Below are 16,770 nucleotides of genomic sequence, written 5' to 3' on the forward strand. Positions count from 1 at the left end.
TGAGATGATTTTCTAAGTTACATTTATTGTGCCAGCTGGTGTAAAACCATTTGAAGTGTGTTTGGTTTACATACCAGAGTAGGTAAAATGGAAATAGAAATACGTGTATCTTTGCTTAACATGTGAGAGAGGAATATAGTTGTTCATGTAAAATCAGTGATTGAAATAATGAAAGCAAATAAAGGGAACCACGAAATTTAGTGATAAATGGCAGCTGATGCTCAGCCTCACTGTTGGGATGATAAGGAGTGGTGGAGACTGGTTAATCAGGGAGCACATGCCTCATGCATAGGGGCACCTATGATGCAGTTCATTGTTGGGCCAATAAAAACTCCTTGTGGTTCAGATTTGGCCCAGATCTGTCCGTTTGTAACCTCTGGTCTAAGGAAAGTGAAAAGTAACGTGGTAGCATTCAGCCTGTTGAATCAGGGACTGAAAACTATGGAATTTTATTTTGTTGCACTTTGAGGTTAGTTCCAGGAGGCTCAGAAGTGGGTATATGAACTAGCGTGGATTTGAGTCAAGCATACATAAGTTCAAATTGTAGCAACCTTACCAGTTACTACCTAGCAATAAGCTCTTTGGTCTTCGGTTTTTTCCATGGGAATAATGATGCCTATGTAGTGAAGAGCATCTGCCTCTATAGGCTTCAGTTGAAGCAGACGGCTTTAAGGCTGTGCTTGAGAACACGCTTCTGTGGGCGCAGTGATGAACCATTGAGGGCAGTGCTTTCTGGTTTTTTTTTTCCTAGAAAGTAAACGAGGGAATAAAAAGTTTGTGGCAAAAGCTCACAGCCCCATTTGTTTTCTAGGATGATGGCTTAGAAAAAAGTCCAACGAAAAAGAAACAGAAGAAGAAAGAGAACAAGGAGAACAAGGAAAAACAAATGAGTTCTAGGAAAGACAAGGAAGGGGACAAGGAAAGGAAGAGGTCGAAAGACAAGAAAGAGAAGGTACCAGTGTTGTTCTACTTCCTGAGATGCCCACAGCCTTTGGGATTCCCTTCTAGGATTTAGAAATAAAATGGGGTTTGAGGGCCCTGAAAGAATCGTCATTTCATGACTATATCCCAGGAGGAAGGATGGGGCTTCCCGTCAGGATGGCTGCAGTTCTCCCTGCAGAGAGGGGGCAGTGTGTGCGTGGCGGTATTCTTCAATGTAGAAGCCTTGCTCTTTTATTACACATTTCAGAGAGGGTGTTAGAATGACATCAGGAAGTTACGTGATACATGTTCTCAGACTCATGGTAGAAAACCACCATCTACAGATGAATCTGAATACATGAAAGGTTTAGAGTTCGAACCAGATACTATCAAGAGTAGAAATGGGTTAAAAGCCTTGTTATTGTGTAATCTTCATATTTCGGTTTTATGAAGTTCATTCCAAACCTAGAATTCTGGTTCAGTGTTGAATCTTGCTGACTTCTGATGAAGTTATTTTTCAGTTAATCTTTATAATCATTGTTAAAACATACAAATAACTGAATTCTACCACCACTTATAAGTCTCACAGATTTCTTGATGAGGACATATGAAACTTTTTTTTATTATATGCATATAAGAACAAATATAAAAATTTGTTTAGGAAACAAATTTGTAGAAAAATTAGGCCAGGCTATTTGGATTGCCTTTTCTTCCCACATAGCAATATATCACAAATAGTTTTCCAAGCAAATAAATAAAAGTTAAAGCCATTTTTAGTAGATAAGGAAGATTTTGTTTGATTGTAACTTTTTGGAAGTAATTTAAGTTTCCCATATGGACATTGCTTTCAAATTTCTAATTATAAACTCTGTTGTGACACATATCTTTCTTTGCATTTGTGCTTCTGCAGAAAGATACCTTTAAAATGAAATATTTAAAAAATAGATGGACAGAGAACGATTTAACCAGCAACCGTGTACCCGATATTGGTACCAGCAACAGATATTGCAGCTGCTGACATTTTTCTTGTTTACTTCAAGTGGTTTTTTTCCCGGCTGCTGTGTTTGGTGCTCCACACACCCATTACCAAACGCCCCTCAGTTGGAGCTCCCCTCTGTTCCTTCTCCCAGTTTCATTACTCTCCTCTATAACACTGCTCTGACATTGGTATGAAACCACCTTACCCATGCTTTTATACTTTTCCTACATGTTATGTAATCATAAGCAAAGCATAGTATTGTTTTATGTTTTTAAATGTTCATACCTACAGTTAGTTTTTATTTGTATCTGTATCTCCATCATTCTGCACCCTTTCATGAATAAATGAGCTTCATCCACCTGCATTCATATAAATTCAGTCACTTAAACTATCTTAGTTATTTAGATTGAAGCATATGTTCGTTCTTAAGCTGTTAATAAAGTTGCTTCTTGCTCCTCTGTTGGAGCTCTTCAGTTTACAGTCTTAACCTCTTGATGACATTTTTGTACATTTCATCGATTAGGTGATAGAAGCCAAAATAGCACTGATGAAGCTAAAATTCTGTTTAGAGACAGGAATGGGAATGATATATGATTAAACTGTTAATTGAATGTGTTTGGCTTCATGATATCTTGAAACTGAGGCCGTCTAGTATACCCACTTACAGTGATGTGACGCAGTGAAGAAGTCCGAATGCAGGACAGGAGCACACAAATGACAATGACTCCTTGTAACTCTTTTCTGAAAAGCCTAAAGGTGGTGATGCCAAATCTTCAAGTAAATCCAAGCGCTCTCAGGGCCCTGTCCATATCACAGCAGGAAGCGAACCCGTCCCCATTGGAGAGGATGAGGAGGATGATCTGGACCAGGAGACGTTCAGCATAGTAAGTTCTGGAATCGAGGGGGCGGGGTCTGCAGCTGCCGTGCTTGCCTCTCCCAGTTCCTGCGGCCCAGCTAGTCGGTCTAGTAGGTCTAGTAAGCAGCATGGCGTGAGACGAGGCTGGGGTCCGGCCGTGTGAGCCGGAGCATTGGTGAGCGTGGCCTGTTTCACATGCTCCTGTGTTGTGGGCGAGGAGCTGAGCCACGGCCTGGGGTGTGGTGCAAGCCGCGGCGCACCGCCTCCTAAGAGACAGGGACGCTGAGGGGAGAGTCATGGACCAGACCTTGCACAGGATGGTGACAGGCCAGCGCGTCCTCAGGGGCGTGCCCCTCATCAGAGCTGTGGGCGCGTGCCTTACTGTGCTGCACTCGTCCCCTTTCTCCTCCTCTCTTGAGGTCCCCTCCTCTCCCAAACTTGCCTATATCACTGTTCACTTGATTCCAGTGTATGTTCATTTAGTTTTGAAGAAAAAGTGGTCTTCCAACTCTCAGAATATTCCTCCTCTGCGGCAGCAGTGGATAGAATTTTGACCTCGTCCTGTAAGAGTCTTCTCTCGTTTTACCCTTTTTTGTGTGTGTCTGTGTTCCCAAAAACCTATATGCATATGTGTATTTTTTTTTTCTCTTCACGCTTATCTCATTTTTCTTAAATCTCTTTACTCTTCTTCCTGTGAGCTCTCTGAGGGAAAGTACTATGTCTTCTAAAGTAGGTGTAGATGATAGAAGTATCTCAGTAAGTGAGTAAATGAATAAATTAATTACACAACCGCCTCTCTGATCTGTTTCTGGTTCTTCCTTGACCCAGTATTTATAGGAGAACATCATTAGCTAATGCTTCTGTGGTACCATACTATTTTAAAAGTGGCTTTTACCCAACATTGTAAATCAGCTGTTTGTTGCTCTTGTTCAGTCGCTGAAGTCATCCCCGACTCTTTGCCACCCCGTGGACGGTAGCCCTCCAGGTTCCTCTGTCCATGGGATTTCCCAGGCAAGAATATTAGAGCGGTTGCCATTTGCTTCTCCAGGGGATCTTCCTGACCCAGAGATCGAACCTGCGTTTCCTTCACTGGAAGGCAGATTCTTTACCACTGAGTCATGAAGGAAGCATCAATCAACTGCACCTGAATTTAAAAAAAAAGGAAGGAAATTGCATTTATATATTCCAGCTCATTTACTCTTGTTTTTATATTATGATATCTTTTAAAAATGCAGACAATTTTCAGAAATATAATAGGCATTGATAGAGGTACCACAAAGTTTTGTCAGGTCTGAATTTTTTAAGGCTCAGACTCTAAAGTTGAAGCTCCTGGCTCTGCTTTGTTTCCTCCCCAGCAGTGACCACAATTCTAGTTTGATGTAGTTCTCATGTGTCGTGGTTCTCATGTGTGACTTCAGAGTTTTACTACTTAATCTCTTTAAAGACAGTAATAGTTCACATAATCAGCCAGGTATTGTTAGTGTGCTTTTTGTGTATTTTCTCCATGACAACCTGTGAGGTAAGTATTATCTCTGTTTTACCCCTTAAAAAATAATGTGAGGAGAGTTAAGTAACTTGTCCTTTTTCACAGAGTTAAGATGTAGAGCTAAGATCTGACCCACACGATTTGACCCAAGAGTCTGGGTTCTCCCCATTACACTGCGCATCCTCCCAACTGTCCATAAGCAGCATGACTGCTGCTTCCCAGGTCTGGAGCCTGCTGATAAACGCCGCACTGTGTATCTTGTAGCCTGCTTCAGCATGCACAGTTTTGAGATTTATTCATGTTGTTAATTGTGTCTCTGATTTCAGTGTTTCCTGTTATTCTGTTTTATGATTTCCACAATTCATTCTTTATCCTATTGATGGACATTGGGGTTTTCCAAACGTTCACCACTACAAATAGGCTACAGTGACATTGTAAATATATCATCAAACGTGTGTGTAATAGCTTCTCTAGTGTGTAGCTTGTGCAGAAAAGCCGGGTGTTTGTTTGGGTCCACACTTCTGCTTTATTAGATGTTGCAGAATTCATCTTCAAGGCAATTGTAAAGATTTGCTCTCTTTCTAGTGATGAATGTGAGTTCTAGGTGCTTCCCAGTCTTGGAAACACTTGGTAATTTCTGACTTCTTACTGCTGCTGCTAAGTCACTTCAGTGGTGTCCGACTCTGTGCGACCCCATAGACGGCAGCCCACTAGGCTCCCCCTTCCCTGGGATTCTCCAGGCAAGAACACTGGAGTGGGTTGCCATTTCCTTCTCCAATGTAGGAAAGTGAAAAGTGAAAGTGAAGTCGCTCAGTCGTGTCCGACTCTTAGTGACCTGATGGACTACAGCCTACCAGGCTCCTCCGTCCATGGGATTTTCCAGGCAAGAGTACTGGAGTTGGGGTGCCATTGCCTTCTCCGTCTGCCTTCTTAATTTTTGCCAATCTAAGAAGTATGAAAAAATTAGCTAGTGGTGGTGTTGAACATTTATTTTCATATTTATCAGGTATTTGTGTTTCCAGTGAATTGCCTGTTCATATCTTTTGCCTATTCTAGATAACTTTTATATCCATACCTTTCCCCCCCCAAAACTGAGCATTTGTATTTCTCAAAAAACTTCAAGATAATTCTGATAAGCGTCTGGATTTTTAAAAGTGATTACAGGTAGTCCTTACCTTTTCTATAGGAATCTTGTTCATGATACTAATCTTTTGTCTGTTACAGTCATTACAGGTATCTTCCAGTTTATCTTGTGTCCTTTTTAAAACTTTAAATATAATACTGAAAAGCAGATTTTAGGTATATGGCTATGGAGATTATCACGAAGTGATGGGAGTTTGTTGGATTTTTGTTGTTATGTAGTTATGTGGACATGTGGCTTACTGGTTCCTTATACTGGATACTTAGTGGCTGACAGCCATGCCCTACAGGTCAGAGAAATACTCCTGACTTACTCTGTGGTAATTTCCTTCTCAGTTCTTAGTTTTATCCTGGTTTTCGGACATTGGACTCTGGGAGTGGTCCCTGATATTATCTTAAAAATGTTTTCCACTTCTTCTTTGTCAATCCTACGTTTCTTGGAGATCTCCTCAGCTTTGTTTCTGAGAAGAAATGCCATTATTTCTTTTGAGGCTTTCGCTTCTTTGTCATTTTATTTCCAAGATCTTTTCCCCCAATGTATTTCTCCTAGATTTGTTTCCATCATTCGTGGTAGATTTTTCCAGATGGCATGGTGCTCCCTGGTTGTCTTCTGATATTTAAGAGTAAGGACTGAGCTTCTGATTGGAACCTCTGAGCATGTGCGTGGCACTTGATCAACTCTGAGAGTGTTCTTCGTAGGGTGATCTGGCTGGGCTGCTTCCTCAGAAAACTTTAGTCCGGTGGTCAGCATCTTTTGGTTCTTGCTCTTAGGTGGTCAGGTTTTAGGCACAAGAATCCTCCAATTCTCCTGATGGAGGATTAAGACCTGGCTTTCTTCATTCTGGAATCTGCGAGGCAAAAAAAAAACAACCAAAAACCAAGCTGGTTGGTGGCTCATCTAATATGCATATATTACACATGTATTCCATATAATGCTGTTTTCAGTGCAGCAGGCTTGCCCCTCAACTATGCCTGTGCAGCCCAGTTAAAAGACTTATCCTCTCCAGAGAATAAACTTCCATATATGTTGTTGGGCAGAGTTAGAGATCTGGGTGTCTGTAATGAATCTGAGTATCTATTCCTTTTAGGCAATCTTAAAAAAAAAAATCCTTATTTTCAGCCTTCACCCCTACTGCCAGTGATACTTAGCAAGCCTTTGGGGGAATAAGTTTGCAGCATAAATCGGGCTGGCTCTCAGCTCTCTAGTAAGTATCTATTAAGTGATTTCACTTGCTGTAATAGTTTGCTGCTGTTGGTTTCTTGGATTTCCCTTGTCTTTGTGGGCTTATCTCTTCTAAAGTCAATTCCTTTACTGTCGTGTTAGTGGATGGAGACAGCAAGAACAAGTTTCTTGTGTTCAGTCCACTGTCTTTATCTGGAAGCCTTTCCCTCAGTTTCTTATAAGCCTGAAGGACTTGTAAATATTTCACCCTGCAGTTTTAGGTAGTTTGTGGTGCCCGGTTTTCAGGTTAGGTCTGTAGTTCCGCTTCAGAACTAAGTAGTTGCATCACGAATGCCCCTCTGGCAGATGGGGAAACAGCGGTGTTCTGGAGGCCAAGTAAAGTGTGAACGCCGCTGCTCTGAGCACTGGAGCCGAGACTGGAGCCTGACGTTTTTCCAACTCTCTAACATTTTTCTTTGTTGCCCTGCCTTTCTTTCCCTGCTTCTCTACAAGTGGTCATGTGGCCTGAGGGGGACTGTGTGTTCTCTGGGAGTTCAGGGCACAGGAAGCGTGGGGTGCAGAGGGCTTATGTCTCTCCTCTGTCGCAGTGTAAGGAGCGGATGCGGCCCGTGAAGAAGGCGCTGAAGCAGCTGGACAAGCCTGACAAGGGGCTCAGCGTCCAGGAGCAGCTGGAGCACACGCGGAGCTGCCTGCTGAAGATCGGGGACCGGATAGCCGAGTGCCTGAAAGCTTACTCAGACCAGGAGCACACCAAGCTGTGGAGGAGGTAACCCGCCGTGGCCCCGCACGCCTGTCGCATTGTCTGTCCTGACTTGATGACAGAGTGTGTGTGTGTTAGGGATTCTATTTTTGTTTTATACAACATGACACAGCCACCTAATGAAAACATTTTTTCTCAGCAAAAGCCGACGACTGGCAGCTTACCTGCAGGCTTCAGTTTTCTTTTCCTGAAATAGCCTATTCCTCTGAGGCCAGTCTTGACTGGGTAGGATGATATTATTTTATGAGAGAAATACTGTGGTGCTGGATTTGCTGGCCTGTCCTCAGGATAAAGACTCAGGCTTTGAACCTGGAAGGGATAGAAATCATGTATAATTTCACTGCTCTACCCGTCTCAGGTTAATAGTCAGAGATGACATAACTAATTGGTTAGTTCTATATCAGCTAATAAGAGGAGGCAAAAGCTCAAACCACTGGAGCTGTGAGTCTTCTTCTAATAGTTGAAGAACTCAAGTAGTAATTTGGATTAATGCAGTTAATCCAGAACTTCAGTTTGTAAGGCATCATGACTTACATAGGTTCATTTATAATTCATTTCTGATGTTTATAAAACATGCCTGTAATTTCTCAAAGAGAATTGTAACATTAAGTCTCTCTCTATACTCCACAGTTAACTGAACTCATATACTTCACAGTTAATTATCTTTGTGTAATATGCCTAACATCAGTGGACGGATTTTTGAGTGAAAAGGAGATTTAAGAAAACCTCTGTCATGATGCTATTCATAGCATGCTTCACAGCCATGAAAAAAGAACATTTAAGTTTTGAAATGTGACTTGACTTTCCTCTTAGACTGTTCCCAACTTCTGGATCCCTGTATCTAGCCGTCTGGCTCTCTTTTTACCCAGCTTAACCCCTATTGGAAGATAACAAAAGCTCACCATCCTAGCGTATAGTTCCATGAAGCTAGGCTGGATACTGTGCACTGTGGCCAGTCTGTGTTTAGATGTGCTGGGTACTGTGGTCCTGGCCTGCTGTGGTTCATAAGAGAAACTTATGAGAAACTGTCCCTCATGCAGTGATGCTTGGAAGATCAAGTCTAGTAGGAATTCCAAGAAGGTAGAAACCCGTGCAGAGGAGCAGTCAGGGAGGGAAGACTTGCAAGGGGCAGGCAGGTAGACCGAGCCGGCGTGGGAAAGCAGAGTGGACCTGCTTAGATGGGAGAGTTCTCAGGCTTCAACAAAACGTTGAAAGTGGCTCTTAAGGTTTAAAGCAGGTTGTTAGGATGACTGAAGTGCTGCTACAGAGGACTTGAGAGAGAAAGGTAAATGGCTTTCTGTAGGAGGCCGCAGGTTTACTGGTCAGGAGCTGGACAGTGTTCTCTGAGCGGCACTGTGTGGCGTGGTGTGGCTGCTCTCCAGGACACGCGCCTTTCCTTCTAGCACATGAGGGTACCTGTGCCTCCATGTTCTGCACACCTGCTCTACCAGCCACTGCCCTGTTGACAGTTGTGCCACGCACAGTGGAATCGGAGCGGGGCAGTCGCTTGGAGTTTCGAAGGCAGGAATGACAGGCTGTGGTGGTGACAGCTGGGAGGAAGGGAGGGGCAGCAGTGCAGAGATGCCCACCTGTACCTGGGTCCCTGGGAGGCGGTGGTGATGACAGACTGCCTGAGGGCCCAGGGAGAACAGAGGTGGGGCGAGATCTTAGGTCTGAGGTCACAGGCGTCAGGAAATAAGTTAGAGGGGTTTTAGCTGTGAGACGGAACCCTTGTCTCCAGATCAATGTAATATTGATAATGTAATTGTCTCCAGATTGTCAAATTCTGTTGACATTAGTTAGCTTCCGAAGGTGTATTTGTTACTGATGCCAAGACCTGAAAGATCATTTCTCTATTTTTTATACTTGGAAAGTATTCCAAGTATAGCAAAATCAATTAACTTGCCATCCATAAAGAGAAGAGTTATTTTTAAAATTCTATAATTTACCAGAAAAAATTTCTTTTTCTTTTTTTTAGGAACCTATGGATTTTTGTCTCCAAGTTTACAGAATTTGATGCTCGAAAATTGCACAAGTTATACAAGATGGCTCATAAGAAAAGATCTCAAGAAGAAGAGGTAAAAATACAAATTTAAGCCTAATTCATACAAACAGATAAAAACCAGTTCTGCCAAAAAAATTCCCTCATTCCTGTTTTTGTCTCAGGAGGTGATCGTAAACTTGTAGGTTGTGGTCTGGAAAGGGCCCGGGGTTCCCTGCTCTTACTTTACAGATGGAGGCCTGGGTCCGAGAGGGGCTGCGGGTGGGTTCTTGCCTGCTGGGTTCTTCCGCCGTCTTAGCCGTGCACTTTGTCCACATACTCCACAAGCAGTCAGACTATCGGCTGAGACCTGATGGGTGGTAGTGCCAGTGTACAGGAGCCAGACAGGGCTGGCATTCTGATGAGGGCCTGTTCCTCTGTGTTCTTATGTCCTGGAAGCGTTTACTCACCAGGCCCTTCCCTCCATATGCACCTGTCTCAGCGGTGGCTTATCAGTGTGGCTCTTGAAAGAGGACGTCATGGGCAGCGCCCGCCTTCTCTCTTCTCTCTGGGCCATGTGCCCTTGGTGTCCTTCCAGCTTTTGCACACAGGGCACCAACCACTTGCATAAAGGAGCAAACACAGAAGGGCGCCCAGGAGATGCTGCCCCTTCTTTGGTAGCGGGAGATAGGCACGAAGACATTTGGCCGATGCTGCAGGGCAGCGTTCCTTGTTCAAGTGTGTCCATTTGCAGATCTGCTGACTTGCCCTGTGGGCCCTCCCACCAGTTAGCCACGTAGAGCCAGTCTAGGAACACCCAGCACCTCCTTCACCACCCCGTCCACTCCGAGGAGGCCTGCGGGCTGAAGGGCGCTCATCCTCTCCCGGATCGTCAGCACCTGGAGTCGTGCCAGGCGCAGGGCAGCTGTCTCCTGTTGCACGCACGTGTCCTGTGCCAGCACTGCTTTGAGCTGTGGGGCAGCATCGTCAAGTGGTTTATAATTTAGTTTCACATGGAAAAATATGTTAGAACAGCAATATACAGGAATACTATAATAACACTTTTGCTGAATGTTAGCGTGAACTTTACGCGTTGTGAAAAGTCTTTGAAAGAATAGTTAGGAAAAGCCCCAGTAAGGAGTGAAACAGTTGGGCAAGGCACTTGAGGGAAGAGGGGAAGTTAGGATAAGTGTAAGTTGGACATATGCTGTAAAGGGTAAAGGGCTTCATCAGTCAGGTTATCAGAAGTTAGATTAAGGTGGTAATGACACTAGTGGGCCTACTAGTTGGGGTTATTGTATACATTCACAGCCTTTCTGGAGGATAATTCAGTAGGGTTTACAGAAAGACTAAAACATGCAGTTCTTCTAAGAATTTAGTTAAAAGAGATAATTATTTAAATATGTTTATGTGGAAATGACTTCATGTATCCATATCAGGGACTATTCAACCATAAATATTATAGTAATATTCAGTAGGTATTCACATAAGATTTTCACAGTACATTAACTGAAAAAAGAATGTTAAGTAATACTTTTGTTTAAAACACACACACACATGTGCACACACACACAAGATAGGAGTTCCTCCTATGTAGTCTTGCTTTCCACAGTTTTAGTTAACTGCAGTGAGTCATAGTCTTAAAATATTACATTGAAAATTCCAGAGATAAACAATCTGGAAGTTGTAATTTACGCACGGGTTTGAGTAGCGTGGTGAAATCCTGAGCCGTCCTGCTCCATCCTGTCTGGGACATGACCATCCCTTTGTGCAGCATGCCCACACTGGATTCACTGCCTGTGTGCTAGTTAATTGGTGGCCCTCGGCCGTCACATCGACTGTTACGGTACTGCAGTGCTGTGTTCACGTAATCCTTATTGTATTTGATGATAGCCACAAAGCCCAAGCGGAGTGACGCCGGCCGTTTGGATGTCCTCTTACTGTGCCTGCCGTGAAGTGCCACGGGCATATGTGCACACGGATTTGGTGCTGTCCTGAGTGTCAGGCACCCACTGAGGGCCTTGGACTGCACCACCCAGGGACTGGGGGGACTACTGTGTATATATATATATAAACACATACCGGCCCAGATTATTAACAGTAATTCCCTTGGTGGTGAGATTTCACGTCACCTCACATTTCTTAGTGTTTCCTTACTATATTTTCTGATGTTTTTATTTTGAATAGTCATTTCTGTGGTAGAGACATGATGTTACTTAGATAGATGTTCAGTGTGATGACTTTGGCATGGGAACCAGTTCCCACTGGACCAGTCGGGGGGTTGGTGGTTCTGGTTTCACGTGGTCCAAGAGCAGCCTGCAGGAGGGCTGACAGCCTGGCACCTGTTCCTCACCCCAGGCTCTGACAGCTACGGGTCATGGAGACTGGCTTCCTTACAGTGAGGGGCCAGTAGGTGCAGCAGCAGATGGAGCTCTGTAGGGTTTTCATGCCCTGGAACTTAGTGGAGTTTATGAGCATTTTTTCTTAAGAAGGTATTAAGCAGCAGGGAAGCCAAGAGGGACTTGTCAAAAATCAAGAGGGAAATGTTCAAAGGTGATGATCTTTATACTGTTCTTGGGTACTGCGCCTAGGATCCTGAGGGTCTTTGGTTTCCTTTGACTCTCCAGGAGCAGAAGAAGAAAGAGGATGTGATTGGTGGTAAGAAACCATTTCGACCAGAGGCCTCAGGTTCCAGCCGTGACTCCCTGATGTCTCAGCCCCACACCCCGCACAACCTTCACCCACAGAAGCCTCACTTGCCTGCCTCTCATGGCCCGCAGATGCATGGACACCCAAGAGACAACTACAGTCACCCCAACAAGAGACACTTCAGTAATGCAGGTGAGTCGTCAGAGAAGCTTTAAGAAGAGGTGACAAAAAAATTGTTTTCCTTTCCAGAGACAGCGGCCCGGCCTTTGTGCTTCATTCTTTTCTCTCACTTTGTTGTCTTCTTTTTTTTCTCAGTGAAATAATACACGAATAAAGATCCAAAAGGCTTAATTCAACTTTAGGAAGAACATAACTCGCACAAGTAAACAAAAGACGAACGAGAGACTGAGGGAAACCGTTTACACTGTATATGAGAGTTACATGGTAAACTGGTAATACTGAAAAACCCCTTATGAATTGATAACAGCCGGATGACCAAATACAAAAATGGGCAAAGGTTAGGAATGGACAATTCATTTGGAAGAGGAGATTCAAATGGCCCATAGGACAAGATGAACAGTATTACTACTAGGGAAATGTACGTTAAAGTAACAATAAGTTAACCGTTTTTTTTAACCCATTCAGATCAGCAAAAATTATAGGGTGAAATTCACACAAATTCCTGAGTGTGACTTGCTACTCCAGAAAATAGTCTGGAGTATCTAAATCCAGAGGCCCATTTTCTGGGAGTCTGTCCTGTAGAAATGCAGACACGTATGATGAGGGTGCTGTTGTAGCCTTGTAATGGCAAAAAGCTGGAAATAAATTGACTTCCCACTAATAGAAAGATGGTTAGATGAATAATAGGGCATTTATACTCTGTATTATTAGCAGTTGTTAAAAAAAATGAGTTGCTTTATAGATAAAAGTCAAAATTGGAAGGAAAAAAAGCAGCAGCAAGAACCACAGAATCTCTGTGGCATGTGTGTTTAACTTTACTAACGTGAAAGTCACATACCGTAAAGAAGTGTAGCCATTTAAAATGAACAGTTCAGCAACATTTAGAACACTCACAAAGCTGTGTAACCACCACCTCTGTCAAGTGCCAAAGCGTTTTGATCATCCCAGAGAGAAAACACGCTTCATTTGCCCCTCCCCAGCTGTGGATTTACTTATTCTGGACTCTGCGTTAATAGCGTCACACAGACTCATGTAGTATGTGCTGGGCCTTCACTGGGCTCTGGTTTTCAGGGTCTTCCCTGTGGCACGTGTCGGTACTTGACTCCTTCTGTGACTGAATGATACACCACTACGTGGTTGGACTACAGTTTGTTCTTTCACTAGTTGGTGGGCGTTTGGGTTTCTGCTTTTGGTGGTTCTGAATTGTACTGCTGTGCACATTCGCATGCAATTATTTGAGTGCCTATTTTCAGGTCTTTTAGGTGTATAGCTAGGAACGTGGAATTGCTTGGTTGGTTATGTGATAATTCTGTGTTTAACTTTTTGAGGAACCACCAAGCTGTTTCCCATCATAAATATTTGAATAATGTATTTGTATAAGCATAGAGAGAGATGTGAAAGCATACACACAATAGCAGTTACCTTAGACCTGGTGGCCCAGACAGTGGAGAGTGTGCCTGCAATGCAGGAGACCCAGGTTCCATCCCTGGGTCAGAAAGATCCCCTGGAGAAGGAAATGGCAATCCACTCCAGTATTCTTGCCTGCTGAATCCCATGGACAGAGGAGCCTGGTGGGCTAGAGTCCATGGGGTCCCAAAGAGTCGGACACGATTGAGCAATTAACACTTCCTTTTCTTTGTCTTTTTTTCTTCTAGGCTGGTAAAATGTGGGAGGATTGGAGAAAATTAATTTTTCCGTATCTGTTACTTCACTGGTTACAATGAGCATGAATTACTTTTAAAGATAAAAATAATAAAAAAGCATATAGAACAAAATCTTAAAAAAATATAGTATATATCACGGGCCCCCAACCTACAGGATCTTATGCCTGATGATCTGAGGTAGAGCTGATGTTGTCATAGAAATTAAGTGCACAGTAAGTGTGATGCACTTGAATCATCCCCAAACCAAACCTTCTTCCCAGTCTATGGAAAAATCGTCTTCCACAAAACCACTCCCTGGTGCCAAGAAGATTGGGAACCACTGGTATATATGGAAGCGTGGTATTAATTTTACGGAGAGTCAAATGTTCCATAAACTTTCTTCCTTTTTTTTTTTTTTGGTTTGGTTTTTGTTTTGTTTTGTTTTTGTTTTTGTTTTTTAATTTTATTTTATTTTTAAACTTTACATAACTGTATTAGTTTTGCCAAACATAAACTTTCATTTCATTGTAGTTTCTTTTTAAACTTCAGTGTTAGGATGTGCATTTGACTTGTTTTCTTTAAAGTACATTCTCAGCTTCCAGTAAAGTTCTCATGCCTTTAGAAAAATTGATGTTCTCCATCTTTTCTTCTTACTTGAAACACATTAACTGTAGATATTTAAAGATTCTTGTCCGCTAACTCTAATATCTGAATTACTGTGAGCCATTTTGTGTGTTTTCTTTTACCCCTTGGTTTTCAGTCATACAGCCCTGTCCTTTAGTGTGCCGAGTTATTTTTGTTTAAATGGCAGGCACTGTGTTTTAAAAATTGTACAAGCTCCAGATGATGTCACTTTGCCCCAGAGAGGATTGCTCTTTCCTCCCCCGTCATGCAGAGTGGGAGGCGATCCCTGCCACCAGTGAGTGGTCTGGTCCTCCTCTGGTCCCCCATTCCTGGGGCGTGGCCCTGCAGGGTGCTCGGCAGGGGGCCTGCTGCACTCGCTGCCCCTCCCCGCCGGCCGCTGTTACACTCGGGTCTTGGTTTACCTGGCACTGGGCCTCCCTCAACTGTTCCGCTTGTCAGAAGGCCTCCAGCTCAGCTTTTCAGCCTTCCGCTCCCTGCAGATTCAGCAAGTGTTGTGAGGGAAAACTGGCTGTGTGCTTGGAGTCCCTCGAGTCTCCAGTGCCCCTTGAGCTTAGAAAGACCACCAAGGGCTCTGCTGGTGGCTCTGTTTCTCCAGCAGTGCTTCTCTGCTGGGAGAAGCCCAGATACTCAGCTTCTTGCTCAGGCTCAGAATCACAGATCTCTCCAGTGCACTGCGGTGACTTCCGCAGAAGTTGACTTTGGTTTTTTGCTCTTTGGAATCTTATCCCTTCTAGTCTTTATTGCTTGGGCTGCTCTTTGATGTCTTTAAGCAGATTATTTTCTGTTTATCTGGCATTTTCTAATCGTTTTTGGCAGGGTGTAATTCTGCAGTAGTTACTCTTATCTAGAAGAAGTTCCATATCTATTAATCCTAAAAATCTTAGTTGAATTAATTGATCTCCATTTTGTTGGTGGGGTGAGGAATGCCGGTACAGTAATGTGGTTGGAAAGTATTTCCATGTCCTTAGCTGCAGTCTTAGCAGTTTTACTGGGTTTTTTTTCCTCTTGGGATTAGACTGTGAGGTCACTGATTTTCTCTTCTGATCCTTAGAAATAACTCTTCTTATTAAACTAACTCGTAGTCTTTGAAACTTTGGATTTGTCACCCCTCTGCTTAATAGTCAGTACTTCCCAACCTATGACCCTACCCCATGGAGGGTTCAAGAAGGAAGAAAAGCACTGTTTACTTTCTCTGGAAATAAATGACTTGGCTTGAGTTTTAAGCATCTCTACTACACCACATACCTTGACACCCTTTTGAAACCTTCTATTTCAAAATAGAAGGTTTCATCTTTTATTTGAAGATGGCTTCAGACGATCCTTTCATGTTGTGAAGGTGTGTCTTTTTGTTGTTTGTTGGTTCTTTGGTTAAATAATCAAAAGTTTTTAATTCTTGGTCCCCTGGCCTGCTCCACCCTGGGTCAGCAATGAATTTAAGCCACTGGTTGACTTTGTATTATTTTGATGGTCTGAATTTCTAAGCCAAACAGGTTCCTTGATGGAATTATTCTTTGGCTTTGTAGAAAAACGCTAGAAGGGCAACAGAGTGAGTAGAGAGAGGTTTAGTTGGTGGCACATCTTTGACCTTAACAAATTGTAACAGGAAGATGGGTGTCCCGTGAGACCACAGAGTTCCTGCTGGTTAAAATCTCTGTGAGTTTCCCGAGATTGCTGTGACACAGTGCTGCAAACCAGGTGGTTTAGAAGAAGAGAAGTATGTTCTGCGGTTTCAGAGGCAGAGCTCTGCTATCAGCCGGGGGTCAGCAGGGTGGGTTCCCGTGTGCGGCCTTCGGGAGAGCCTGCTCCACACACTCTCCTGGTCTGTGGTGCAGGCCAGCAGGCCGTGGCACTTTGGCTTCTGGCTGCCTGGCTCCGGTCTCTCTTCCTCTCTCCGTGGCCTTCCTCTACGCGTCTCTTTGTCCCAAATTGGATTTAGGGCCCAATGTAAATCCAAGATGATCTCAAGTCAGGATCCGTCCCTATAACTCAGAGACCTGTTTTCACTGCAGTCACAGAGGCCCCACGTGGCTCTACGTTGGGGGACCACATTTCAACCCAGCTGAGCCTCCTTTCCTGGACTTCAGTGTTTTCACTGCATTTTATGATTCATAAGTGTGATTCTTCACCTCAGGAAAAAAGGGAGGCTTACAGAATCTAAAACAAACTGCAGTTTAGCTCCCATACAGAATCCAGAGTAGAGGAATCGCTTTTTACAGGAAGAATGCAAGGAAGTGGTGTGGGCTGAGGAAGAAGAGTAGCCTCAGTGGGTATGGTCTGGCAAGGTGTTCGGGGGCCAGGCATAGCTGACGGTACCAGCAGGTAAATAAACGTTAAAGGTATAAACAGG

General features: G+C 43.5%; 1 protein-coding gene across 32 annotated transcripts in view; it reads left to right on the forward strand.

Moving 5' to 3' along the window:
* CHD2 (chromodomain helicase DNA binding protein 2) overlaps positions 1-16,770 on the forward strand; it is a 112,101-nt gene that overhangs the window by 84,862 nt on the left and 10,469 nt on the right. For 31 of the 32 annotated variants that reach the window (XM_086364778.1, XM_086364784.1, XM_086364791.1 and 28 more), the window contains 5 exons: positions 812-952; positions 2,650-2,784; positions 7,153-7,331; positions 9,304-9,403; positions 11,934-12,147. In XM_086364778.1, the coding sequence (XP_086220904.1) occupies positions 812-952; positions 2,650-2,784; positions 7,153-7,331; positions 9,304-9,403; positions 11,934-12,147 (769 nt within the window). Of the gene's footprint in view, positions 1-811; positions 953-2,649; positions 2,785-7,152; positions 7,332-9,303; positions 9,404-11,933; positions 12,148-16,770 lie in introns of those variants that run through there. The other variant, XR_015150121.1, reaches the window with a different exon arrangement.

This window comes from Bos grunniens, chromosome 21 (assembly GCF_055505025.1).
Source record: "Bos grunniens cultivar Pamir isolate PY7600 chromosome 21, Bosgru_T2T1.0, whole genome shotgun sequence".
Lineage (NCBI taxonomy): Eukaryota > Metazoa > Chordata > Mammalia > Artiodactyla > Bovidae > Bos > Bos grunniens.